The sequence below is a fragment of the Labeo rohita genome, chromosome 13, assembly GCF_022985175.1.
Source record: "Labeo rohita strain BAU-BD-2019 chromosome 13, IGBB_LRoh.1.0, whole genome shotgun sequence".
Taxonomy (NCBI): domain Eukaryota; kingdom Metazoa; phylum Chordata; class Actinopteri; order Cypriniformes; family Cyprinidae; genus Labeo; species Labeo rohita.
The window spans coordinates 1,033,350-1,060,997 of record NC_066881.1 but is presented as its reverse complement, the minus strand read 5'-3'; the positions used below and the strand labels follow the sequence as shown (position 1 = coordinate 1,060,997).

Sequence of the window (27,648 nt, the reverse complement as noted above, 5' to 3'; positions counted from 1 at the left end):
TGGGTGGAGAATCCCCTCCTAAAACATCATCCTACAAAACTGTAATCATGGATGTGACACATCACCAGCTTTCAGCGGGCTAAGAGACTGTGACACTAGCTATATAGATCTAATGAACGCTGATGTCAGCTGAAGGGTTATTATTGGAGTCATCTGTCATATTATTATACATCACGCTCATTAAGCTTGCTAACTCCTGCCTATTAATAAGATATGAACAGCTAGAATATCATAATCCATAAAAACAAGAAAAGCTTTTTCACATTAGAATAACCATAGTGGAAATGTTCTGCTCTGCGCTACGCAAAATAAACACCACTGCACTAACATTTAGTCTGTTTTCCAAGCTCCCACCCGGGATGGATCACTAGAAGTTGCATCAGTTTCTGCTTCGGGTCCAGCTTGTATCCCACTCCCACCTTTTGTGTTGCTTAGCGACTGTACTTCAAACTACATCCTACACCAGGCTGACAGCGAGAGACGCTGCTGCCTGCAACTTCACAGTCATTATGTTTACATGCAACCTCATAATCTCTTGATAATCAGATTAATAGCTCAGTCAAACTGAAAAGCCTTCATGTAAACACCTCAGTCGAACTGACTGTGCTTGATATGAATGACATTTCAAACAAATTTGAAAGGGTGCAGATCTTAAACTGTTAAATGGACAAATATTAGACATGAAAACTTTTGAATCTGAGTACGTTCTTAACTGGATTTATGAAAACCTTGTGCACAGACATTCTGGACAGGACCATGCTTGAAGTCATTATTACAATACATTACAATACATTATGACAGTCACTGTAAACACAAACACATGCATACTAGTCCTCTAAATGTTCTTCCTACTTCAGGATGTCAAAACAAAACTGGATGACAATTTTGTTATTTCCCTGTTACAAATATATGTAAGGAGACTGCATATTCTTCCACAGTCTTTATTCTAGATAACTGTTATGACAGGAATATCACACCATTTATAGATTCCAGAATTTGATGCATATTTGTCCTGTAATTTAAATTTGTAAATCTTATATCAGATGACTTATGAGATGATGTTTAACCAGCATCAACAGACAGCTCTCAAGCAGTGTTTGATTAGCTCATTTAAGTATTTTTTAAAACTTAGTAAATATCTGTATTGCAAAAGATGATGTTGATAAATGGGATTATATTGTTTATGTTCTAGCAGTATGTTCCATACCACAAAAATCGCCCTCGCCTGAGACAAGTGTTAACAAGTCTTAAAGAGCTCATTCTAAGATGCAGGCCACAATGAGAATAAACTCCAATATATTTTATTTATTTATTTTTTTTTTTTTTTTTTGCTTGTGAGCACACCAGTGTCACTGATGATTATTTAACTGTGAAAAGCATATATTTAGATAGTGTTAATATATTCGATTCATTCCAACAGACAATAAGTAAGCAAAATAAGATGCATCAAAGACTGGAATGTTAATGTTAAAGAATATTAGCGAGATGGAGTGACGCAAACTCATTAGATGACTGGTGAGTGCAAGAAATGGAGTGGATCTGGAGTGGTGGAGTGATTTGATTACAGGATTACACTCCGCTCATATCCAGTACTCTGCCTGCTGGAGGGCGAAGGGGCAGAGGCTCAGATCCTGCAGCCACCCACCTGTGCAGTGCCATGCTGCGTATGTTTATTCACATGTTTATTTATACATCTCAATCATGGCAGCAGTTGAAAGAACTGGTCAGTGGATGAGAAAGAATATTTGTTGAAGGTCTCTCTTCTGAAACTTTGTTTGGAATACATGTAATGCATACACTGCCCTCCAAAAGTTTGGAAACGCCTTAGAAAAGTGGGGTTTTGGACAATATCCTTTTTAATTTGTGAGAATTTTGCACTGATAAAGGACAACACAAACTACGAAAACATATTTTATTACATAAACAGTTTATACATAGAATAAACATACATTTTCGATTCATCAAAATATCCAGCATTAGCAGCTTTTACAGCTCTGCATAATCTGCGCCTAAATTCATTATATTCTAAACTTAATTGGCAATAAATTGTTGAAGCTATTAAGGTGTGCTGACCCAAAAATCTTTAAAAAAAAACCTGGGCCAAGTTTAATATCACAGCTGGCAAAGGGGCATGTCTGACTTCGACATGTATAGATTGCCATTATTATGTAATCAAAATGAAAATTATTATTGCTGCTCTTCAATGATAATGTCAAGTTACTTGTATTTACACCAAAAAAAAAATGCTAAGGATTTATGCTGATATCGTCCAAAACCACACTTTGCCAGGGGTGTTTCCAAACTTTTGGAGGCAGTGTAGATGCAATGCAAAAATGAATAGGTGAAATATAGATTTTAAACTGCCAACACATTTGGTCATACATTATTGTATGACCAAATATTGTATGCTTGCTTGTGCACTACCGGTCAAAAGTTTGGAACAATTTTTTGTAATGTTGTGATGTTCAAGTATTTTATGCTCACCAAGGCTGCATTTATCTGATCAGAAATGCATTAAAAACAGTAATATTGTAAAAAATATTTCATTTGAAAACAAGTTTCTGAGTGAATATATTCAAAATGTAAATTATAGCTGTGATTAAAGCTGTCTTCAGTGTCACATGATCTTTCAGAAATCATTCTAATATGCTGATTTGCTGCTCAAGAAACATTTCTGATTATTAGCAATGTTGAAAACAACTGTGCTGCCCAATAATTTTGTGGAAATTGTGACAAAGTACCATTCAAAAATTCAGGGTAAGTCTACTAAGAATACTCTAAGAATACTACTAATATGAAATTAATACTTTTATTCTATCAGTAAGGATGCATTAAATTGATCAAAAGTGACAGTGAAGACATGTTTAATGTCACAAAGGATTACCCTTTATATCTGTCAAAGAAAAATGTGGCATGGATTCCACAAAAATATTAAAAAAACGGATGCAAGTCAGTGGCTACCTGATTTCTTTTTGGTGAACTAGTTGAACAATTTACCAAAGCGGACTGAAGCATCTGAAACAGTTTGCAGCTCGAGCAGCACAGATCTACAAGTCACTTAATCAAAACTCACTTTAAAATGCCTGACAGTCACTCTGACTCAAAATGAGCCAAAATAGCAGTGTTTTTGCTATGATGAATGAATCACTCAGCACTTCAGATCCTCCAACGGTCACTGAACTGAGGAAATAGTTTGACTCAAACTGAAGTCCGATGAGCCGCTGACATGAGCATTTGAATGAAGGGGAGAAATGAAAGTTTGAATGGTTCCTCATTGTTTAAGAAAAATATGAGCTGAAGAAGACTAGTTCATTTACTTTATATACTTTATGTAAAACACATCAGCTTTAATAAAATAATTGCATATACATTACATCATGGCATGATTACATAAAGTAGTGAACTGAACCAGTCTGAAGAACCGGTTTTGTATTTCCTTGTTTGTCTGAGGCTCTGTTTTACAGGTAATAATGTTGAGTTTCTTGCGCAGACCGATCGTTTAGCTTCATTAGACTTCAATATATTGCCATGGGTATTAATTTTGTGTTCCTTGATACGCTTTCTTTTATAGTCAAAGTCGGGCAGCTGCTGACGTGCATTTTATGAATCACCAAAGACTACAGTTTCAGCAAAAAATATTCTTTACTGTTCTACTGAAGAAAGAAAAAAAAATCACCTATATCTTAGATGGCCTGAGGGAAACATTCATTTTTTGGGTGAACTATCCCTTTAACTGAGCACCAATAATAACTGATAATACCTGAACACTAAATCAGCATATTGGAATGATTTCTGAAGGATCATGTGAATGTGTAATTGTAATTTTGTTTGAAAATATGTACAAATATGAACAAAAATATATATATATATTTCTTTTTAACTGTAATACCATTTTACAATAAATATTTTACAATAAATCTTAAACATTCCAAACTTTCGACCGGTATATGTATATATTGAGTAGGTCCATTTCTACTCAAATTGATATACAGAATGAATGACAGCAATAACAATATTATCAATGTCCAAATCACATTTACTGCATTCAACAATTAATCACTATTCAATGTAAAATCCTCTGCTGGGAGTGAATTCTGGGACTAGTTTTTGTGTACTGAAAATCAGAACAGTTATGCACATTTAAATGAGGAGCGAGGATTGACCTGAAGCATCTTTACTTGCACTGAATCACGTTGCTCTGCTTCCACGATGCGCATAAGCAGTTTAGTGACATTCTGTATTTAATTTCTTTCTTTAAAAGTAACACTCTAGATATTCAGTCTATTTGAGCAATATAATTAAGTGACCCTGCTGAAGTGCTATGCTTCTAGTCCTTCAGACAATCCACCGACTGGCCTGTTATGAAAATGGGTAGTTCTGCACTATCCTGAATATGTACTTAAAACTGCAACTGAGATCATTTCATTTAAAAGCATCAATACTTCTGATACTCTCTGACCATCACGTTCATGGTCACCTTTCTTTTTCATCTGCTTGCTCAGTTTGGCCAGGCGACAAGCTCTAGGACGAGTTTTTATTTGTATTTTTTATTTTTGTAGCCTTCCTCAAATCTCGACACAATTCTGTGCCTTTGACCTCATGACTTGATTCTTGCTCTGAAGTGCATTTTGAGAGCATTATTTTTAAGAAGAACATAAAACAAAATGATCCAAAGAAATAAAATGCAACAGTGGCTAAATTTCAAGTAACATACTTCAGCTTACTTATGCGATGCAATGTTTCCAGAAGCCGCGTTGCATTTTTATTACATTTATTGTATCTTTACCTCAGAAACTGACTTTGTGAATGATATGCAATCTGCTTTCTCTTGCTTAAAAGATCAGTCCGATGTTGTGCCAACTTGTGCAAAAGACACATAAAATGGCTAATGTCTTAAAGCATGAAATCATTTATGCTTTTAATTTAACATATCATGGCCAGATGTTTGAAATATTAAAAATTACATGTAAACACTTCAGAGTGGAATTTACCTGAGGGCAAATTTGGCTAGTATGGAGAAAACATTAAGCAGCTTTTCTCTTGACTGAAAGTGTGTTTATTTAAATCACTGATAAACTGATGCTTTTCTAAAAACAGATATTTCGGCCAATAAGCATAAGAGCACAGAGTGCCTGTAGTGTATTGTTTTAAACACGCATATGAGTGCACGGTTCAAGAGTATTATTTTGATCCAGTGAGACTATTAGAATAATATCTAATGATACAGATTTATTCTTGAGAATTGAGAGCATTTTAAACCATACAGGTGTAAACCAACATCTAAAAGCAATTTTGAGAACAGACCTGCACTGTTACTATGGAAACAACAGTGACAGTGATGAGAGGAAGGAGATGCTCTAACACAGTTAAAAGCACACGCTCTCCTCAAAACTGCATCACATTCACATGCTTGATAAATACTGCCTGTATGATGACATAATCACTGTGTATTGTGAGGCCAGAGTAAACGGACTGTCACGAGGGAGTTGAAGCGGGCGGAATCGCGTGCCAGAGTCGCGGCGCTGCGTTGGGAGTTTGGGTCTGCGTGCGTGTCTGTGTCATGCGCAGCAGCAGGCTTCATCTGGCTATGTAATGTGATCTGTGTAAGTTCATGTCAATGGGCAGGTGTTTTAATTGGCGTGATGGGAATTGCGTGCGACAGACTTCCCAGCGGAGCCGTGGCAAGAATAAACATACGCACAACATGCTCTGGAAAAACAATGATGGCTGACAGACACGAAACCTAACACGGAGCAAAGAGCCCATGAAAGAGCTTTCGGACGAATTATCAATCACAGATGAGCACAAAACTCTGAGCATCAAGATGCAATAGAGCCTCAAACTGGAAATTTCAGCTACTGCTAACAGAACTTTTTTATGCATTTACAAGGCAGAAAGCAAAAGGCATTCACCCTGTCATAACCTAGACTGGAAAACAAGCTCTTCAGTGCCCCTGGAGGGATGAGTTTGGGTATTCACTGTCATTCAAGAAAGCATACAGCCTTTTAGAAACATTGATTTCATGTATATACTGAATGTAACAAATACGCTCCTGCACTGAAATCTGTGACCAAGTTTTTGTTTTTCATTAGCACAAATTGTGTAGACTGACTTGAATTAAGCAAACTGTGGAGTTTCCATTTGAACGAATGAGGGCATTTTGTTTGCTTCGTAAAATGATGTTTAGCTTTGTTCAGTACTGCAAATACTTGTCAGTACAGCATACACCATTCTGAATTGAAGTGCCAAGACTCATCTTTAGCTTGTGGGTCAATCTGCACTTTACACCGTCTTCTCATAGCATAACACCTACAAACCACTGAGCTGAGATAGATACAATTATGATTTCTATCACTATCCCATTTCCTGAACAATCAGAAATCTTCTATTGGTCTTCATCTGAAATCCCCACTCTGTTTGCTCAGGTCTGTTTTCGTCTTTCAGCACCATTTTTCCTCCCATTCTTATTCCACTCCTTCCACTGAAACACACCGACTCACAAATGCCCTAAAGGACGATATCCTCACAGCTGACTGATCTGCTCCAGAATAACATCACACCTGACATCTCACTCACCTCTAGAAGAGCCACATGGGTATGCAAATCCATACCTGTCCTCTACTGGGACAAACACCCTTTCATTCAATAGAGATGGGAATTTTCAAAACAATAGAGATGGGAATTTAACAGTTCTGCATCTTTTTCAATAACGATTTATCTGAAAAATCACAAGGCAGACCACAAGAACACAAACTGCATTTACTTACAGTCCTTCAACTGTACAAAAAGAGCAAAGCTTGCTCTTGTTCAAGCATAGTAACACAGCCAGCCTGTGCAATGTCACTTTCCCTCATCTCAAGAAATCAAGGTTACACCGGAGATGTTCCCTTTTAATATTGGTTCATTTGACACTGTGTCAAAAACTGATGCTATGGGGACAGTATAAAATCACAGTGCATTATCAGCACAGAACTGACCCTGCGTAGCAGAGATGAGCTGTTGATAAGACACACAATGGTTACCTAAACATGCTACTGTGGGAGTGACTATTTTCTGCACCATTCAGAGTTGCATAAGCATATCAGATACCCACAGTAAATATAGGCTCACTGAAGTTTACACTATAGGACCTGACTGAAAATTGTACCATCTGAAGCGGAGCTGCACACGCACATGCACACAGACACACTAGTTTAAAGCAATAGCATCTCCGGCATTTTTATATTCTTAAGGTCATTGCACACCGAGTCCGAAATTTGAAAAAAATAAATGCGACCTTGCGTTATGGCAAACATGTTTACACACTGCCTCCGAAATTTTCATCCATCATAAAAAAATTCAGATCGGGTTCAATTTTCTGCGTTTTTCGCATCTGTAACAAGCATTTTGAGAGGTGTTTTGACAGATCAGAGCCACCGTACAAGCAAACATCAAAACCAGAATTGCATCTGACAAGTTTATCCAATTCGTCTCGCAGCACAAAGCACTGTAAAGGTCCTTGAACACCGAGTTCACAGAAATTAGTCTTCTTTATAATATGTGGCTCCAGTAACACTAGCAAAGCATCAATGTTTAGTAACATCCTAATGTAAACTTTAAATTGCCCGGGATAATCCCACAGTATTCCCTCCTTGCTCTCTATATCTTACAATTGGATGGACCCAATATGTCCTTTCTTTTTCTGTTTTAAGAGAGAGTGGACAACAAAATCATCCTCACTGCTTGAAGATTCCATTGTCTATTGTTTTGCGAATGTTTTGATGAATTAATATGCATCGGACTCAGTGTGCAAGGTTTCTGTGCGTGAAGAATTTTTAAAATGACGACTATGAAAAAATGAAAAACATAATGAAAATTTCAGACTCAATGTGCAATGACCTTTATTCCTAGTCCACTGACAGCGATATACTCGATCAAGAGAAAAAAAAAAGTCAGCATTTCAATTACAAGACATGCTAAGTAGTGAACCTTATTAGCATTAAGCCATTACAATGTTTAGTGCTATATGATGGTGGAAACTGCAAATTAAGCAACTTTAGGTGGTGATGCAATCCGCTTACACAAACAGCAGCCCACATTAGGAGCCATCTCGCTAACTGTATTGAGCCCTGATGATTTATATATGCTACCTCCACTGTGTTGTCTGTACAAACAAAAACATGGTGGTTCTGTACTTCTGTATTAAAATGCTTTAAGTGCCAGACACACTGCAAGGTTAATGTTTTCCTCACACCTGTCCAGAACGGACTCCTTTCCAACGCTGCACCAAAATTACCCTTTGGAGGCTCCCAAAAACATGGCACCATTTCTTTTCATCTGAACCACTGAACATGGCCAAACTATGGTCTCTAGTGGACAGATGGAGGTCCGCTAATGTGAAGAACACAAGTAACACTGCAGGATTGGGGGAGTGTGAAGCACGCAGGATGTGAGCCGGTGGGAGCTCATCACTATAAACCTCCTGATCTGCTCCGCTGTTGGGTTTTCACATTTAAATCAAGGGCTTCCCTAGAGCACAGCGTCCTGAGACTTATGCACTCACAGTGAGAGCAGTCTCTCTAGTTAAGAGTGGCCTCTGCAAGAGCTCGGCTCAGGCAGATGACACAACTCTCTTGACAGCTGGATGGGACCTTTGTAAGAAAGACACTCACAGAGCAACATTTTGAAAGAAATGCCTTTTGTGAGTAAATTAGCTGTTTTAGCTATATACACATCTCACAAAAAGTCAGCGATATTTGGCTTTCAGGTAAAATTTACAGAAAATGTAAAAACTGTATGCTACAGTGATATTATATAATGAAAGTAAAGCATTAAGGTAGAAGCATGCAATGGTAATTTCTTCATCGCAAACAATTTATTACAACAAAAAGCTACCAACGGTGGTGGGTATACCACAACAAAAAATGTCAATGTCTCAAAAACTTGCCATGCGTCCTTGAGCCTCAATTACAGCTTGACAACGAAGCCTCATGTTGTTCACAAGTCGACTTATTGTCTGCTGAGGCATGGCAGGTAAAGAATACAGTCTGGGCAGGTGTGTCTAGTCAATACAAAACTGCCCCACACCTTGTGAATGGTACTGTGACAAGCCATTACAACTTGAATAACATCATTAATCCAGTCATTGTGTCTCTGCGTGAGAAAGACAGGCCTGATTTCATCTTCATGGACAACAATGGCCCAGCTCATCAAGGTCGCATCATCAGTAAACAGTTGCTGGAGGTTGGGGTACCTCAAATGGAGTGGCCTGCACTTCCTCCTGACCTTAATCCCGTAGAAAACCTATGGGATCAGCTCAGTCGTCGTGTAGAGGGTCATAACCCTGCACCCCAGAACCTCAATGACCTGAGGGCAGCCCTTCAAGAAGAGTGGAATGCCATGCCTCAGCAGACAGTAAGTCTACTTGTGAACAACATGAGGCGTCGTTGTCAAGCTGTAATTGAGGCTCAAGAATGCATGACACGTTTTTGAGACACTGACATATTTTGTTGTGGTATACCCACCACTGTTATTGGCTTTTGTTTCCATAAATAGTTTGAGATAAAGAAATTACCATTGCATGCTTCTACTTAAATGCCCCATTTTCATGATATAATATCACTGTAGCATGAACCTTTTACATTTTCCATAAATTTTACCCAAAAGCCAAATACCCCTAACTTATTGTGAGTAGTGTATGTATGCTTTAATGCTACTACTGTTTTAGAACATCTCTATGTTTGATTTATTTATTTATTTATTTTTTAATGAGACTGGCTTTATGTGAAGTGACTGCTAGTTTATTGTGAAATCTGGGTCTTGTAGCAAACCATTTCAAAACAGCAATAGCATATGCATTTATTTTTCTTTTGGCTTAAATAGTTGTCTTCAGTCTTTTTCTCTCATTACATTGAAAATGCAAGCTCATGACTCTTTACTGATTGTCGTGAAAAATATCATGAACTCAAAATAAAAGCTAGTTTTGGTTTTTTTAACACTTAACAGAATGCTCCTGGTAAGTATCTTCTTTACATTTTCATCTTTCTGCTTTCTTTTCTACTGTCTTTTGGTCCTCATTTAAGATGTGCTGTCAGCGCAATCCTGTTGTTTCGCTGCAAAACTGCATCTGACGGTCCAGTCTTACTAAACTGTGTCCAGTTTGCACCTCTTCAGTTGCACTTCCCTTCTTGTCTCTGGGTCTCTGAAATTGTTAGTCAGCTGTAAACAAAGCAGACTTCATTCACGCTACTCACTGAGCTCTTGGGATTGACAGAGACCTGAATTTGACCAGAGGACACAGCAACCCCCGCTGCTCTCACTGACAGCTTCTCTTTCTCTCTGTCAGGCAAGAAGAGGTGTGGGTACAGGTCTACTTATTTATAACAGCTGGAAGCTGTCTCTTTTCTGTGCAGCAATAATTCTTTGAGGTTCATGCATTTACTGTCAACTCCAAGATGTCATAATTTATCGCCTTACAGGTCAGCTGGGCCACTATCTCTAGATGCGACTTCAACATCCACCTGGAGAAATCTTAAGGCTGGGACACACCAAGTTATGGCAAACTCCAGTCTTGCTTTTTTATGCCTTTGTGTCAGCAGTGGTGTCCTCCTGGGTTTCCTACCATAGCGTCCCTTTTCATTCAGATGGCGACGGATAGTGTGAGCTGAAACTGTTGTACCCTTTGTCTGCAGATCAGCTTGAATTTGTTTGAAAGTTAATCAGGGTTTTTTATCCTCCATTCGAACAATCCTTTGTCGTAATGTTTCATTAATTTTGCTCTTCCGTCCACGTCCAGGGAGGTTCGCTACAGTGCCATGGGCTGTAAACCTCTTGATAATGTTGCGCACAGAGGAAACAGGAACATTAGGATCTCTGAAGATGGACTTGTAGCCCTGAGATTATCCATGTTTTTCCACAATTTTTTCTCTCAAATCCGCAGACAACTCTTTACACTTCTTTCTTTGCTCCATGCTCAGTGTGACACACAACACAAAGGTTGAGTCAACTTTTCTGCATTTTAACCGGTTGTAGGTGTGATTACTATATTGCCCACACCTGTTACTTGCCACAGGTGTGTCTAAATACAAATTAGAGGAGCATCACATGCTTGAAAAGCAATTATTTCTTACAATTTTGACAAGGTGCCAATAATTTTGTCCAGTCCATTTTATCAAGATTGACTTTTCTTCTGTGTTTTTTTGTGTTGTTGCAGTGCAAACAAAAACAATAAACACGTGAATACCAAAACATTTTTTTGAGAGAATTGCAAGGGTGGCGATATTTTTGGCCATGACTGTACACAGATAACAACAACAAAGCAGTGCTTGCTTACCATTTTGAATATAAGTTATGTTGATAACTTTCTTCATTTTAAGTGGCTCATATTGTTATGAAAACATATGCGTATTGCAATGCTCAGGTAAGATTATGTAACAGAACATCCTTCTGTTTGTGCCGTCTTAAATGACTTGATCTCTTTCATCACTTTTAATTTAATTCTCATGCACTGACTCGTTTGCTAGCTGAACATACAATCAGATGTTTAGTATTACAATTTTACAACTCCTTTCTTGTGTACTACCAACCCCTCTGCCAGTTTCATTCAGAAGAATCCTACACCTCCTCCCTCTTTCTAGATTTCCTCTGTTCTGTCATCCTCTCTTCTCACCATTGCTCATTTCTCATCACTGGCTACAGAGACTCAGGGCCACATAAAGAAAATGGTACAAATCAAAAGATCCAGATGAGCGTTGCATGCATCAGTCTCTGCTTTGCTCTTTTTCTGTCAAGGTCCACATTGCCAAAACATGAAACAAGATTAACAGTGCTTCTGACACACATGCTTCAGATACTGTGCAACTCTTCAAGACATTCAGTTCTAATCTCTGCCCCCCTCTGCTGCCTCCCATCTCCTCTTTAACAGCTGATGACTTTGCACATTTTTTTAACAAAGAAAAGGACAAACATCAGCAGCCACTTTCCCACTTTACAAATTCAGGAACTCACATCCACAGCAAATAAGTTCTCTTCTCCTTCTCCCCTTTCACAGAGGCAGAAGTATCTAATCTTCTCCCCTCCTTACCATCCTTTGTCCTCTAGACCCCATCCCCTCACCATAAAAGCCATTTCTCCTAAACTTCTACCAGCAGGCACATCATCAACCATCACATTCAAGCAGGCTCCTGTAACCACTCTGCTTTAAAAAAACCTACACCAGGGTTTCTCAAATCGTGTCCTGGAGGGTCAATGCCCTGCAGATTTTAGCTCCAACTTTGATCAAACACACCTGAGTAGCTAATCAAGGTCTTCAGGATCAATAGAAAACCACAGGTAGGTGAGTTTGATCAGGGTTTGAGCTAAACTCTACAGGGCAGACAGGTCTTTCAGGGTGGCCTGGGGAGGGGAGGGCTTCAAAGCACATCAACTGGTCATGGGGATACCTCAGGGATCAATTCTAGGACTCCTACTCTTCTCCATATACACTTCATTACTGGGACCCATTATACAGGTGCATGGTTTCTCCTACCATTGCTATGCTGATGACACAGCTTTACTTTTCATTTCAACCAGATGATCTAACAGTAGCTGCATGGATCTCAGACTGCCTGGTGAACATCTCAGCATGAATGAAAGAACATCATCTACAACTCAATCTAGCAAAGACAGCTTTCATCTTCACAGCCATTTCAACAGCACAGCACAATTTCACCATCCAGCTAAGATCACCTACAATAGTCCCAAGCAGATCAGAGAGAAATCCAAATCTAAGCTTCAAAGTCCACATTACAAAGACAACATGGTGATGGAGGTTTTCACTGCGTAACACTAGTAAGATCAAGCCCTTCATAAATGAGCTGTCATTGTCATTTCTAGGCTGGACTGTTGCAATGCTCTTCTGGCTGGAATTCCGTCATCGTGCAATCAAACCTCCCAAAATAGTAAGGATAGCAGCAGCATTGCTGGTCTTTTATTAGCCCAAGAGAGCCTACATCACACCTCTTTATTTATTTACACTGACCACCAGTTACAGGTTGCATCAAGTTCAATACACTGATGACTGATGCTTTCACTCTCTCTCTCACGCGTCTACATTCCCTCCAGAAGCCTGCAGTTAGTGAGTAAGCAGTGCCTTGTGGTACAATCACAGGGCAGAATAAGATCACTTTCCAGAATAATTCACCGCTCATTCACTGCGCTGGTGAAATGAGCTTTCTACCTGGCCAGATGAATCCCAGACAATATTCAAGAAACAGCTAAAAACTCATATTTTCTGTGAGATGAGAAAAAGAACAGCCCTCCCTGTTCTAGTCTGTACTATTCTATACAATGTTGTTTGAAACTCTTTGTATTGTTTGATCCAGGGTTCCTACCCATTGTCCATTTCAAAATTCAATACTTTTCCAAACTCAAATTTCCAAACATCTCAGTAGATTTTCAGACCATATTTAACATAAATGCTTCATGGAGCATTATTTTCAGCTTTATATTTGGTAAATAGTACAGTCATCTGTAAATATTTTAATTTTCTCAGGGTTTTTTCCATAGATTTTCTCGAAGTGACAACATAGTCCCTAAAATAAAAATAAATAATAATAAAAAAAGAAAACTGACTTTTACATGCAAACAATAAACTTTTTTGTGTCCTTGAGAAACTATTTTTGCATGCGTTTTTTTTTTAATCACTATGAATAAAACGAGAGCATGGATGCACAGGAATTAACAGAGATTAAGATCATTAGGGCAGTATGGAATATTTCAAGGCTTTAAGTCTCTTTAACACATACTTTGTAGAGGACAAGAAACCACACCGCGAAATGGGCTGATGGCACCATGGGTGGCTCGGTGTGCATTGTCCTATAAGTTTAATGGTTTCTCGTGCGCACATAAAAGTCTGTATATTTTTATTTTTGCAAAGGTCCTTAAGGGTATGTAATACGGTGGTAATAATATTGTAAGAAGAAACCCAAAATGCTTATAACCTGCATTTTGGATAATCAAAAAATGCATATTTGACAGTCACTAAAGAATCACAAAATAGCCGCCAAGAAATCTAATTTCTTGTGCAATAAATTTATTTTCATTAAAATCTTAATTTTCTATTATAAAAACCTACTGTAAATAGGGGCAAAAGTCTGGAAACACAAATATTTTTCCATACTCTGCTTTTCCAAACCCCGTAGGAACCCTGTAGATCTTTGCAGTGCTTTTGCCTCCTTTAGATGGCTCTTTGTTGCAGTCCACATTGTAAGTCGCTTTAAGTAAAAGCATTTAATTAAATAAATAAACAAATGTAAAATGTGGCGAGCAGCAGGAATGTTTCTTTTGTCTCTGTTTTGTAAAAATAAACCTGTCTCACTTTTCCTCCAGTGTAAGAAAAGTTATGTGTGTGTGTTCAGTGTCAGTGATGTGTGCTGTGTTTGTGTGATATTTTGTTTTATGTTTTGCATCTGTTCACATGTGCTGCTTGTGGGTGTTATGTGAATTGACCTGACACAGCAAAACACTGCAGCACTCAAGACCAATAATACTTTCACATGTGCCCATGCAACTCTGTGTGTTTGCATGAAAACTTTTTCCTACTGTAACAAGCACAGTACTTTCTACAGCTGAGTTTGAAATGTCACATTTAAACTGACATGTGGCATTCAATACATAGTAAACTAAAGAAGTAAACAAATGAGTGGATATAAACATGAAATATAAGCATGAAAGTGTAAAAACTCCTGCCTCACTGTTGTAAACTTTTGTTTAGATCTGTAGACGGAAATGTTTGTATGCAACTTGTTCTCACTGTGAATTAGTATAGTAATAACTGGATCTTTAAATCATTTTTAGTGTAATAACAAAATACACTTCTTGAATTTTCCATAAAATACTTTGTAAATAGAGAAATTGTCCACTTACAATGTGTAGTTTGAGATAGTCACCTAACCCAGAGGAGCTGTTCACTCGCACCAGCAGAGCTTCTTTCAGATGAGTACTGAATCCCATCGCCAGCCGATCCGCTCGTGTGCTTGGCCGGTCGTTTGGTGGCCATGTGTATGTGATCAGACCACCGTCTCTCCCAAATATATATGTGGTGCCTGCTGCAGGAGACATAGATGTACAAACAAACAAGGAGAGTATAGTCAATTTATGAACGATTAACCAAAAAAAAAAAAAAAAAAAAAAACATCTACAGAATGAAGCTCTTTCAAACAGTTTCCGTATCTTTTGGTGAATACTGAGATTTGAATTAATTGTTTAACACAATTACTTATTGACTGGAAACATAATGCATTTTTGGAAAAAAATTAATAATAAAATAATAATAATAAAAAAATCAATAGCTTTACTCAAACTTTAAATATAATTCAGGTGAAAAGTAAATAAATAAATGAATGTAAAAATATCATTGCCCAAAAATGGTGTGATGGTTGTGTGTTTGTTTATTTATTTATTTCTTATTCTTGCACTTTCGCTCCCTGACTTTGAGTGTGTGTATATTCTCTCGCTGTCTGTCGTAAGTGTTTTAGGGTCATGAGGTGGAGGACGTTTTAGGACCATCTCTATAAATGGTAGTGACTTCAGCAAACACATTACACAGAGGCTTCAGCCATTGCAATGGAGTTATTGTAGAGAGTGAAAGCGAGAGCAAGAGAGATGTGTGAACTGCAGAGTCTCAGAAGTGCTGGGCAATCGTGTCTCTCTAATAATAGCAATGCTGTAAGCTGTAAGTTTTCACCTCGCTGCTGAAAAATGTCAGGTAGATTTTCAGTACTGAAAACTATTTTGATGATAATAACATCGCAAGACAGCACTAACAAGTTTTCGCTTGCATAAATGTCTTTCTTTGTGTGCATGTGTGTGTGTTAAAGATATAGAAAGAACAGGAGAATAAGATATGGAAAACATGACTTAATTGAAAAAGAATCCAAAATTCACATCCTGTCAGCTTGTTTTGCATTACAGCGTTTTCTTCCTGTTTCTTTTCTGTTGTCAAAACATGCTCCCTTTAATTAGTGTACATCATTAGTACTGGATACGACATCAATATGTAATTTTTTTTCACTCTGCATTGTTGCTAATAAACATTTGTAAATGTAAATATCAAAACCATGTGGCTTCTTTCATTTATGTTCTCTTCTTTTTTTTTGTCAACGTCAACAACTGCGTTACTCAACAGCAGTTCCAATTTCCACAGATGAGCACATACAGAGAAGGAAAAAATAATCACACAGAGGAGGTCAAGTGGAAAAAAGAAGGCAACGCTCAGCATTTCGAAAAACAGTGGAAAAATAGATGTAAGGATTCTATCAATTCTGCAAAAGAAGCATGCACAAGAAAACAAAAATCCACATAATCTCACAGTACTTACATTAATGACCTGTATGTGTTTTATTTATGATGCTTAACAACCATACAAAAAATGTGTACTCTTTAAAAATAGGAAAATAAGAATCTGTATGCTCTGAACAGAAGAAGAAAAAAGTGTGTAAGATGTATGATTTACAAGTGTATCCATTTGCCGTTGGAGGTGTACATTTCTCAACCACATTTTAAAACATACAGTTTTTTCATTTTAGAGGTGTGTGATAACATGAATAGTAATCCAGCTTTCTTTCCCCCTCTCTCTCTGGTGTACATTTTGCCTCTTAATCTTGGTGAAAGGCAACACTGTAATGTAATCTTGGACAAAAACAGGTCGGGAAGAGCAAGACAAGACGAGCGTTTGACATTAAAAAGTATATAAATTGTATTTTTTTTTTTAAATAACCGATCGTTTCACTAGATAAGACCCTTCTTCCTCGGCTGGGATCGTTTACAACCGCATTTGTGATCGTTTGAAGCCGTATTTAAACTGCATTTTGGAAGTTCAAATCGGGGCACCATAACGGTCCATTATATGGAGAAAAATCCTGAATAATAATTTCTTTAGACATGAACATCTTGGATGAGAAGGGGGTGAGTACATTATCTGTGAACTGTTGTTCTTGGAAGTGGACTTCTCCTTTAAAATAATATCTCACTATACATATAAATTTAATCATGGTTTTCAGTATCAGCTCGTTCCAGTGAACATAAGATTGTGCGGTGATCTCAGACAAAGCCATCAATCCATTTACCTATTTTTCAAACCGCATGTCTTATGCAGTAAGCAGTAGGCAGAGGGAGACACTAAAAGCATGACCAGTCCAGACAACTCAATTCAGATATTTTTATCAGCCCAGCTAAGGGATACGTTCACAAGTCTCTCAGTCAGGACTCAAATGTAAGAATGTGCATACATCTCTGCCCAATCACGTTTATTTCAGTTTTCACATGATTTATTTAGTGTAAGTAATTAAGTGATTAAAGTGAATAAAGTTAGTGTGTGGGATGGGATGGTGGTCTCTCTTTCAGACTGCTCTTTAATCGATCCAGGAGTCTCCCAGCTTTGTAAGCAAATTTTTAAACAAATTATCCATATGGCAGGAAATTAAAAAATAAAAAGTTAAAATGGAAAGTGAGTGGGTTGAAACTGATTGAAATCAGTAAAACACACAGCTAGAGGCAGAAACAGACTCAGAGATGCTATGAAAATGCTCCGCTCGGAAGGATCTAACACAAAAATGTTTTTAGACTGTGTTTAGAAATTCCACTCATCCAAAAGACATTGTGTCACAGACATAGTAATTCATAAAATCAGACAATCAGAAATCAAACAACAATTTATCAAATGCTAAATTCACTTTAGCATTTGATAAAGTGCATAAAACCTCATAAAAGCTCACTGAGATGTTGAATATGGAAGAGACATGAGGCAGGATCATTTTATTTAGCAAAATATCTGACAATTCACTGACGCATCCAGGTCACCATTATACGTTTGGCCTAAAATACCACTGGCCTCATGTTTTACCGCAGGACAACAATTTGAAGTAAAATTTCTGTGAAAATGTCAGTGTGGAAGTGAATAGAACAATAGTGGAACAAGCATAGATATCGGTACGTGACTAAGCATGTGTCATCATCTTCAAATAGCTCCGTTTTCACAGTGCACAGTACAATGTGAAAATGCCATTTTCAGATTTATCCATATGGGAGAGCATCTTCAAACAGTTCCGCTTTCACAGGACAAAAACGCTATCTCGGTCTGGACAGAAGGCCTAAACTCAGAGAAAAAGATGTGTTTTCAAATGTATCCGGATTAGTGTAGACGTAGCCTACGCAACTGTGCTTATGTTGGCGGAAACTGAGTCATCAGTGTCCTGAAGTGTAGTGAATCAGAGTCGTTGTTAATACCTAAATTCATATACACAGCATATAGATTCACAGCCCAGGGAGCTGATTAAGAGCTCATATCCATGTCCCCGCCACGTAACTACTTGTAGTTCTTCCTTTAGCAGCAACAACTGCCGCCAAATGTTCCATTTAGCTGCTTGTAAGACTTTACAAAGTTGAGCATGAATTTGGAACCAGTCCTCTCTACAAATCTTTTTGGCCTACATTTAGTGGCTTGTATTGATGAACACCAAGGCCTTTAACAGTGCTTTTACCAGCTTTGTTAGGGAAGCCATACATCCCTCTTTTTCCCAGATAAGTCCTGGTTGGGATTTCTAAATTGCTTGAAATGGTTTTGGCTTTGTCATTCTGTTGTTGTCATGGCACGCGAGAAAGCCAACACGTTCTCACTCCTAACTTGTCACATATTGACGCTTGGTCATTACCCCTTTGGCATCACTTTTTGACGCTTAAGGTACCCCTTTAGTGTCATTTTGCGACACACAGCGTCCTCCTTTGTTTTCAGTTGTTTGTCTTTTAATAGTTTGCATGCATGGGCGACATTTGACTCTTGAGTCAGGCGGGGGCAAGTAAAAAAATGGGGGAGGGGAAATTCGAGCCAATTTGCACGTCATAGTTCAGACGCGGGACGGTCTTCGGGCCTGTTTTAGGCTTCTTCTTATTTTTATATTTTAGACATCCACTAAATATGGTGATGAAAAAGAAATCTGCGCTGGTGGAAACAACACAAAACTTCACTTTTGCTTTCACTTTCGAGACCGGCTCGGAAGGCGTTTAGTGTCTCTGTCAGCAGCAGCGAGCGCACCCTCAGCGCAGCTGGAACAGTAACGCGTTCAAGCGCATCCTGACTCGCCATCTCCTCTTTGAATGCGCCTTTAGAGAGAAATGCATCTTTACAGATTACATAATGAAAGTTTTTGTTTTCGATTTGCTTTATGTCGTTACGTTCTTTCTATGGATATATGTATCATGTCTGTAGTCGCTGGTAGGTATGTATTCGCTGAGTTTCGGTTCATTTTTGTGATATTGTGGGTGCATACAAATAAAAGCAGACCCTTCACAGTTTGGAATGATGTATTATTCTTACTTTTATCAGCAAAAATGACGGAATATTTAAAATGGTTTCCACTGAAAAAAATGCAAGTGTTCGCACTGGCACCTCCATATTCTGCAAAGCGGCTTTAGCTTGCACTCTCCGCACAAATGACTGGAAATGCACCTAATAGCACACATTTATCTAGGTTTAATGTTTAAACTAACATTGTTTTATACTTGAACTGTTTTATATCTATAGCTATGTTATTTTAGGCAAGTTGTGATGATTTGAGAAGGTAAAATTGATCAAACAGACAATGATCAGTCTTCCGCTGGCCACTTTCATCATATAATCTATCATAAATATGCAGATGTCATCCCGAAACATTGCACCGTATAAAATTCTGAATGGATTATAGCCTAGAAAGTACGCAAAGCTTGCTCACTTTATTATCACGTAAAAACGCTAATCATCTCAGTTAATCGTTATCTCACAAGTTCCGTTATAATCAATAAAGCTCTCTAACCTACACAATGAATCCCTTATTTACATCGGATTTATCACTTAGTCAGTCATGAGATGATTCACGAGCACGCAAAACTGCACTTTAAAAAAAAAACGATCCGGCGGCTTCAGAAGTGAGTAAATTCTGACAAACTAAAACGCTTCTCATTGGCCATTGCGTTCAAGAAATCAGCAGATATGTCTGCATTCCTCAGCGCTGCAAAAACACGTTGCATAGTTTGCCAGATCTTCAGTTGCTTTTGCTTTCGTTTGAGTATTTAGCACCGTCTAGTACCTCCGTACAACCGGGCCTGGGCATGGCAAACCGCTCCAATTGCAGCGTGGCTGACAATGGGGATGACTAACACCCCCACCCCTAATGTCGCCCATGTTTGCATGCATTGGTAAAAATAGAAATTAATTTATATAAACATATACTTTCATTGGAGCACCTTACCTCACCCCTACCCTAAACCTACCCACTTCTGAACAATATAAAACAAGCAACAGGCAAATATAAGTACAGTCACAGGTAATTATTGTAAAAACCGACCATAAACAAGCAGCATAAAAGCATTACAAACAAATCCTGTTGCATTCCGAGTCTTCTGAAGCCATACAATATCTGTATGTGAATAACAGAAGGTTTTAATTGCTGAAAATGATCCCGCTCCATTAACGCGCTCACATCTCATTCAAAAAGATACTCCCGAACATTAACATGACGCAGTTGGTCATGACAAGAGCCAATAGCATTTTACAACCAAGGCTTGCTTCTTCTGGCATTTTTTAAATTCGCGCACAGACACCCTGTGTTCCATTCAGAAGAGCTCATCCCTGTGCCCTAATCCCTTCAAAGGGTTTACTCTCCAGAGTGAGAGCTTCAAAGGTTTGAAGGGTGTAGGGGACCAAACAAGTGTTTCTTGAAGTGCCCTTCTGTGTCATCATCCCATGACTACACGGAGGCGCCGTCACCATGGAAAGATTCAGTGCAAAGGATCATGGGGGCCCGAAGTGTCCATCAGTTGTACCCTTCGAAATCCTTCATTCGGAAGGGTCCTTTGAAGTGGCCAGTTTTGAGCACTTCGCTGTGGAACGACCCTTCAATATGGCAGCCATGATTGTTTTCAATCCGAAATGCCCTTCGGAGGGCGATATATCCCGTTTGGAACGCACCGAATGACTGCATTCGCGTCTGTTCTTCACACAAATCAATCGTTTTGCTTCGGAACCCTTGGAATGTTAATACTTTTTGAATAAATTATGAATATAGTTGTATCTGCCTGTTATATCTTGTATTTTGTTGACAAATGGTTACATTTAGGGGTTGGGTTAAATGTGTAAATAGTGTAATATAAATGAAACTGTTGTGACTGTTTGCATTGAAAAAAAAAAAAAAAAAAAAAAAAAAAAATCACACCCCAACATATATGCAATAATAGCAATGTTATTACCCAATATATAATTTAATCATGACGATAAAATTCCCTGTACCTTTCCGTCAGCACATTGATGCCAAGTGTTTCTTATATAAAGTACTGGAGGACCCTGCACGTCAAAAAATGATGCTAAAGGGATACCCTGAGCATCAAGAAGTGATGCCAAAGGGGTCCTGACCAAGCGTCAATATGTGACAAGTCAGGAGTGAGAACGTGTTGCGAAAGCAGGACCTACAGAGAATGCTATGACTTTAGAGAGCACATCAGCTGGAAAATAAAGCCAAAACCAGGACATTTTAGGCAAGATTAGATAAAGATTAGATGGAATTTTATGAGTAACTGATGCAGAAATCCAGATAATTCAGATTCCAAAGAGTTCATGAATATATATATATATATATATATATTTCTTTTCTTTTCTTTTCCGTTGTTTTTTTTTTTCTATGCGTTCATCTATGCACTGGTAAATGGAGGTTAGCCAATGATAACAAAGGCCATTTACAGATAAATGTCTTAAAGAAACAGAACCAACCTGTTTAATTTAAAGGGTCGAAAACACAGTGGAATACAAAACTAAATTACCTAACCTGCTCAAATAAAAAAAAAAATGAATACACATGAAATATGTAGATTTAGAAGAGATGTAGTTGACATTTATGCTACTAAAGTCATAAATATGAGTCAGTTTTGGGGGTGTTTTTGACGTTTGTATATTTTATCAGTATTTGCCAGCAGTGGTGAAAGCTTGCAGACATGTGTTGAGGAGACGGGAGGTGGGGTGAATCCCCCACAATCCTATTAGTGTGGATTAGAGCGCAGCTTCCTCACGCACCGCTACACCGCTGCAAGGTGCCGGATTGTGCATCAGCAGAAAAAAGAGCACTGACACTGCTGACTACTTCTTACAGGTCTTTTTTGCCCCCCCCCCCCTTTTGCCAATGGATAAGGCTGTCTCCCAGAAGATCTTTTAGCTCATTTATTAGTTTGCAGACCTTGTACTGTCTCTAGCTGTGTTGTCGCATCTGCCATTCTGCGTATCTTCTGAAGCCTCCAAACATTAGAAACAAGTGACAACACGAATGTTTTTAACAATGTATTTTAATCTTACCCTAAATGTTTGAGCGGGACATTTCAGCTCCAGTTCTTTTATGCAAAAAGGTCTGTTATTTAGAAAAGGGGCATCAGCAAATATACTTAGACTGAAAACAAAAATGTGCAGCTTGTTTTAAAGGTGTAGAGGTTAGCCATTCATGACAATGGACATTTACGTAGACGTTTACAAAGCACAGCAGCAAAAACAGCCTGTTAAATTCTAAGGCACAAGAACATCACTAACACGATAACCAAAAACTCAATTAGTAATATTTTACCCATCCTACACGCCTCACCAGAGCATATCCACTGATTTTATTCTGCTTCAGTCACATCACTGTACGTCTTCCATAAATCGCAACTTCCAAGCACAGAGAGATGCACAAAATGATATTTACTGGTTTGGGAAATGGCATCTTTGTTCCTGGAACATTTCCGCTGAATTGTCAAGCTTATTCAAAGCAACAGCAGGATGCGCTCAATAGTGACCCATAGCAGAAATGAGCAGATCACTGTCAACAAGATAATGGTACACATCTGGATAAATCACCTGAGGCCAACTTTTGATGTCCTTGGAAAAATGCTGTTGCCTTATTTAAAGATCCAGTAATGATGCTTCATTGTTCACTTACTTGTTTGTAGTTAGGCTCAAAAAGCATGCACTACTCAATTTGTTTTGACAGTTCTGGGATATAATAATCAGAAGTGCTTCAGGACCAGACATGCACAGTGGAGTTGTAATTCTTTTGTTATTGTTTTCCATAATGAGATTTTTTTATGAATGAGTGTTGCTCTGCTGAGCCAAATCAACACAGCAGGAAAGGAACCTGCTTTATGACACAACATCGGATACAGCCTTTAAATTTTTCTTTTTTATATTCTTACTAAAGAGACGTATCATTTCAGAGAATTAAAAGCACAAAATTCTTGGTGATCACTTAATGAAAGAAACCAGCCAATGAGATATATAAGGATGCTCATGATATGTGAGTGTCACAGGATAGAGAAGCATTGGTCAATTCGACTGTGAGTGTTTATGCCGTTTTATATCCACAGCACGAAATCCACTGCATTCAGCTTCACTGAACATAAAAGAGCAATTTAGTTGCCATGTTGTGTTACTGTAGTGAGTTGTTTTGTTTTTAATTTAAGCTGTGTTTGTACTCATTAACTTACTAACTCTACCTAAATCATTCTGTGAAGTGCTATTTTGATTGTACTAGAAGAAAGTTCATGCGTTTCGAAAGAAAACTGTGTATTATGTGTCCTGCGTCACTGTAAACCCACCAGCTTTTTTTTTTTTTTTTTTTCCCGAAAAGGTTTTCTGTGAGGGTTATGTTTAGGGGTTGCATTAGGGTTAGAGAGAGAGAATATCATTAGCTCAGTATGAAAACCATTACGTGAAACAGACTCCAGTGGAGTGACCTAATTGGTTGTTTTGCCATTTCAGCAGGACTGTAAAAACACTTCTGTCCAATCAGCTTACAGCATGTCTAATCCACCCGACACCCCAGCACAGCATGTCACTCAGAGACATGTGAAATTTTACAATGAATGTGTGTGTGTGTATATCAGCCTGTGCAAACAGGCAAATTTAGGAGACCCAGACACATATTCTCACAGTAATTTCATAATTCAGATTCATAATGCATGAAAACATCATCCCAGCAGACATCTCAAAACTAATGTCACACATATACTGAAGCGCTGCTTCTGCATTAATGGAATAACTACAATTACAAGAGAATCTGTGTGAACTATATAAATGGACTTCATATGTCTGCCAAAAAAAAACCTTTGACACCAGTTGATTATGGGAAAAGCTCTAGCATTGTTTGTTTGCAGATGCCACAAAGTTGGATATTTTGGTATTTAATGGCACAGAAAGAAAAAGTGTTACAATTCTTTTTGGTGGCACTGTAAGAGAAGTCAAAACATCAAAACAGCTCAAATGCTCATATAACTCTCATTCATCTAGACCTGTGTGATTCTATAGATGTGTTCATCTAATCCAGAGAGAAATGTGCTGATGCAGATACTGAGAGATGAGACTAATCTTAGTAAGATCTGGGAGAAACAAATACAGCACTGCAAAAGCCCTTCTATGAATTTGAATGCATTGTGTGTTTGTGCTCCGTAATGTTACGCTGCTACCCACCATGTCCTGCTCGCAGAGACCCAGGTGATCTGTTAATAGTGATAGGCACGGTGTGGTGGTTTTTGTCTCCATGGGTGATGTGTGTTTGGCGGGTCCTCTCGAGGGTCTCCGATCCGGCTGCGATTCCCAGTGAGAGAGCTGTGAGGTACAGGGCGAGGCAGGCAGCTGAGGCCAGACCGCGGATAAGGGTCTCAGAGCAGGTCTGCCAGTCCGCCAGCCTCCAGCCGCCCAACATCTTCCCAGAGCGAGAGATTGCTAAGACACTCGGACGCTTCAGCACACCTGCCTGCCCATACCGCTCACTTACACACACCTTCTTAAAGAAGGAGCACTCAAAATCCAGTCGGGAGAAAGTGCACCCAAACCTTGTCTGTTTGTCCTCAGTGGTTTAATCTTAAATCCAAGCAGTTTAAGATCAAATCCAACGTTTGATAAAGCAGGAAAGAGTATTTTCATTTATGGACCGGAAAATCAGAATAAGCAAATTCCCAAACCCATTTACTTCACCTTTACTCCCAGTAACCCGAATTCAAGACAATGACTGAAACATCCCGCAAAAACGGCAGCAGATATCTCCCGAGGTATCAGTACGTGAAAGGAACCGGGTGCTTTCTGAATTCGAAGGCGTTCTCTGAAATCAGAATTTCTGCTGTTTTTCAGCCGAATATTGTCTTCAGTCTTTCTTTCAGGAGGAGAAATCCCAAGAAATCCATCCACAGCTGGCTGAGAGCCTCCAACAGATGGTGAGAGCTTCATTTACACTCTTTCCCGAGGACAACGCTTCTTGTTCTCCATGGAGAGAGAGATCTCCCCACACACCTGCGCAAGCTGCGTTTCCAGCCACAAGACATCCACTGAGCAGCTCCGGAGGCTGTGCGAGAGAGAGTAAGCGAAAAAAAGGGGAGGAAGAGAAGAAAAGGGAGGGAGGGGGAGCGCTAGCGGTGGAATCAGGGCGCGAGAACACTGCTATGCAAATGTTCAGCCAAAACACAGCAAACACTGCAGAGGAACACACTGCATAGATGGAGAAACTGGGGTGTTTGCTTTGTTCTTCTTTATTCCCATTACTCTGATGTAAAAGATTCATACTAAAATCATAAATATCTCACTTTCCTCTGGCACGTCCAATTAAAGCTATTTTATCTCTCCAAGTCTGGATTCATCCCTCTCTCCTCCTGAAAGTAGAGCGAGGATTTTCTTCGGAGACTCTTCTTGCTCGCTCCAACTTGAAAGAGACTTTGTGCCATACGTCAACTGTCTCTCCAGATGCTCCATCTGCTGCCCAACACCAGGTGACGTCAGTAGCAGCGAGCGCGCTGCATCTGCACTGCACATAAAGAGCCGTCTGTGCAGGCGAAGCAGCCAGGCGGACTTGGCCCTCGAATGTCGTCCTTTGGGAGGAAGTTGCTCATTGAACCACCAGGAAAAAGAAGCACACACAAAGAAAAGGACTGATAAATGTGTATTTGTGTGCAAGCATGTCGCCCTGTGCAGATGTGCCCGGTGCTGATAAAAGCAAAGCTCACAGTTGCACTATGCATTCAGGATTATTTATTCATTTATTTATTTATACAAAATGTAATTGCACTGTGCAGCAAGGGGAAGAACTCATTTATTTGTTTGGGAATTGAGAAGTGGTTCATATTTAAAAACAAATTAATTTCTTTTTTTTGCAGATATTGTAACCACATGTTTGGTTGTGTTTACAGTATACATCTACTCACACATTCATAAGACGGTAAACACGGCACTATGCATGTGTGCAAGACTATTTGAATATTTAGCATGGCTAAAATTTTACTTTCAATCTGATTACGATTATTTATGATCTACTTTAATCAAATTTTATTCGGCTTGAGCTCGGACGGATTGATTGAGGTAATTAATTCAGCTTTTCAGTTTGAATAAGCAATCAATCCGATTGCAAACAGATTATTTGCATGTAAACGTAGCTAGTGTGAGGAAATTCTCATTGTTCCTGAATCTGAAGCACGATGAATTCTGATCACACATCCTCCAGGATCATTCAAAACTAGTGAAAGTGATCTGGATCTACTACTGATTAGTTGCGTTTACACTGTTGGGTCAAAAGCAAGGGTGATCCTAGGGTCACGCTTCCACTGCGGGGCTTGATTGTGCCTCCTCAAGGAATAACCTTCGTCCAAAGAGGCTGAGGCTTTATGTGTGGTCACAGACAAAGGCAGTGCTGACACTCATTTCCCACATTTAAGGCATTTAAACCATTTTCTGAAATGACATTTGATTGTGAACCGGATTCTGGATATTTATAGATTTAAATCTATACATATCAGCATTTATAGATTTAAGTATTATAATAAACATACACTATTCATATAAAAATATCAGACAATTTGATGAACATAAACAAATCAAATGTGGTCATAATCGTTTATAAATGAATAAACAATTATGACCCTATGTGATTTGCTTATAATTCATATCTACATAACTCCATCTGTCAATATGTCTGTCTCTGTTGATATTGGATTTGCATATTTTTGCTGAAACAATCAGCTTAAAGCTCTTACACTGTACAATTAAACTGAAATAATAATAATAGAAATAATCTTTATTTAAGTGGAGACACTGCAGGCAAAAACAGTTTTTTCATGCACCTGTTAAGTTTGAGATTTTGGCCTTTTTGGTTTTTCATAAAGTGTTTTTTATAGGCTAGTGGGAAGAAAACATCCAAAAGACACTGTTAAGTGTCTCTTTTATAGCACTTTATTTATTTGTGTCAATAGATTTTAATTACAATACATATTTTTAATGAGTTTTTTTCTCCTACACTGAGCTGTAAATCTCTACTAAGGTAGCACTTACACACACCAAACTTTTTATTCCTGTCTGTATCCTGAAGGTTTTTATAGAGGCATTTGTTCATATATAATTTGTTCATAATAAATTGTGAAAATATATTGTTTTCTGTTTGTTCTAAGTATTTTCTGAAACCAAACATTCCCATAAACATTTGATTCTAATATGTCCAAAAAAAAAATAAATAAATAAATAAAATAAACAAGAATTTTGAAATGGACTTCATCCAGTTTGAACTTTTGTACTAGAAATGAAAGCAAATTAGTGCATATTTCATTAAGTAATGCCCCACTTGCATATTAAACCTAACATTTTAGAAGACTTGACGCAAAATATGT

The 27,648-nt window shown here is 38.4% G+C and overlaps 1 protein-coding gene across 1 annotated transcript in view; it reads right to left on the bottom strand.

Moving 5' to 3' along the window:
* Positions 1-27,648, bottom strand: part of nrxn1b (neurexin 1b) — a 164,581-nt gene that overhangs the window by 27,313 nt on the left and 109,620 nt on the right. The window contains 1 exon segment of the mRNA XM_051126038.1: positions 14,884-15,065. Within this exon segment, the coding sequence (XP_050981995.1) occupies positions 14,884-15,065 (182 nt within the window).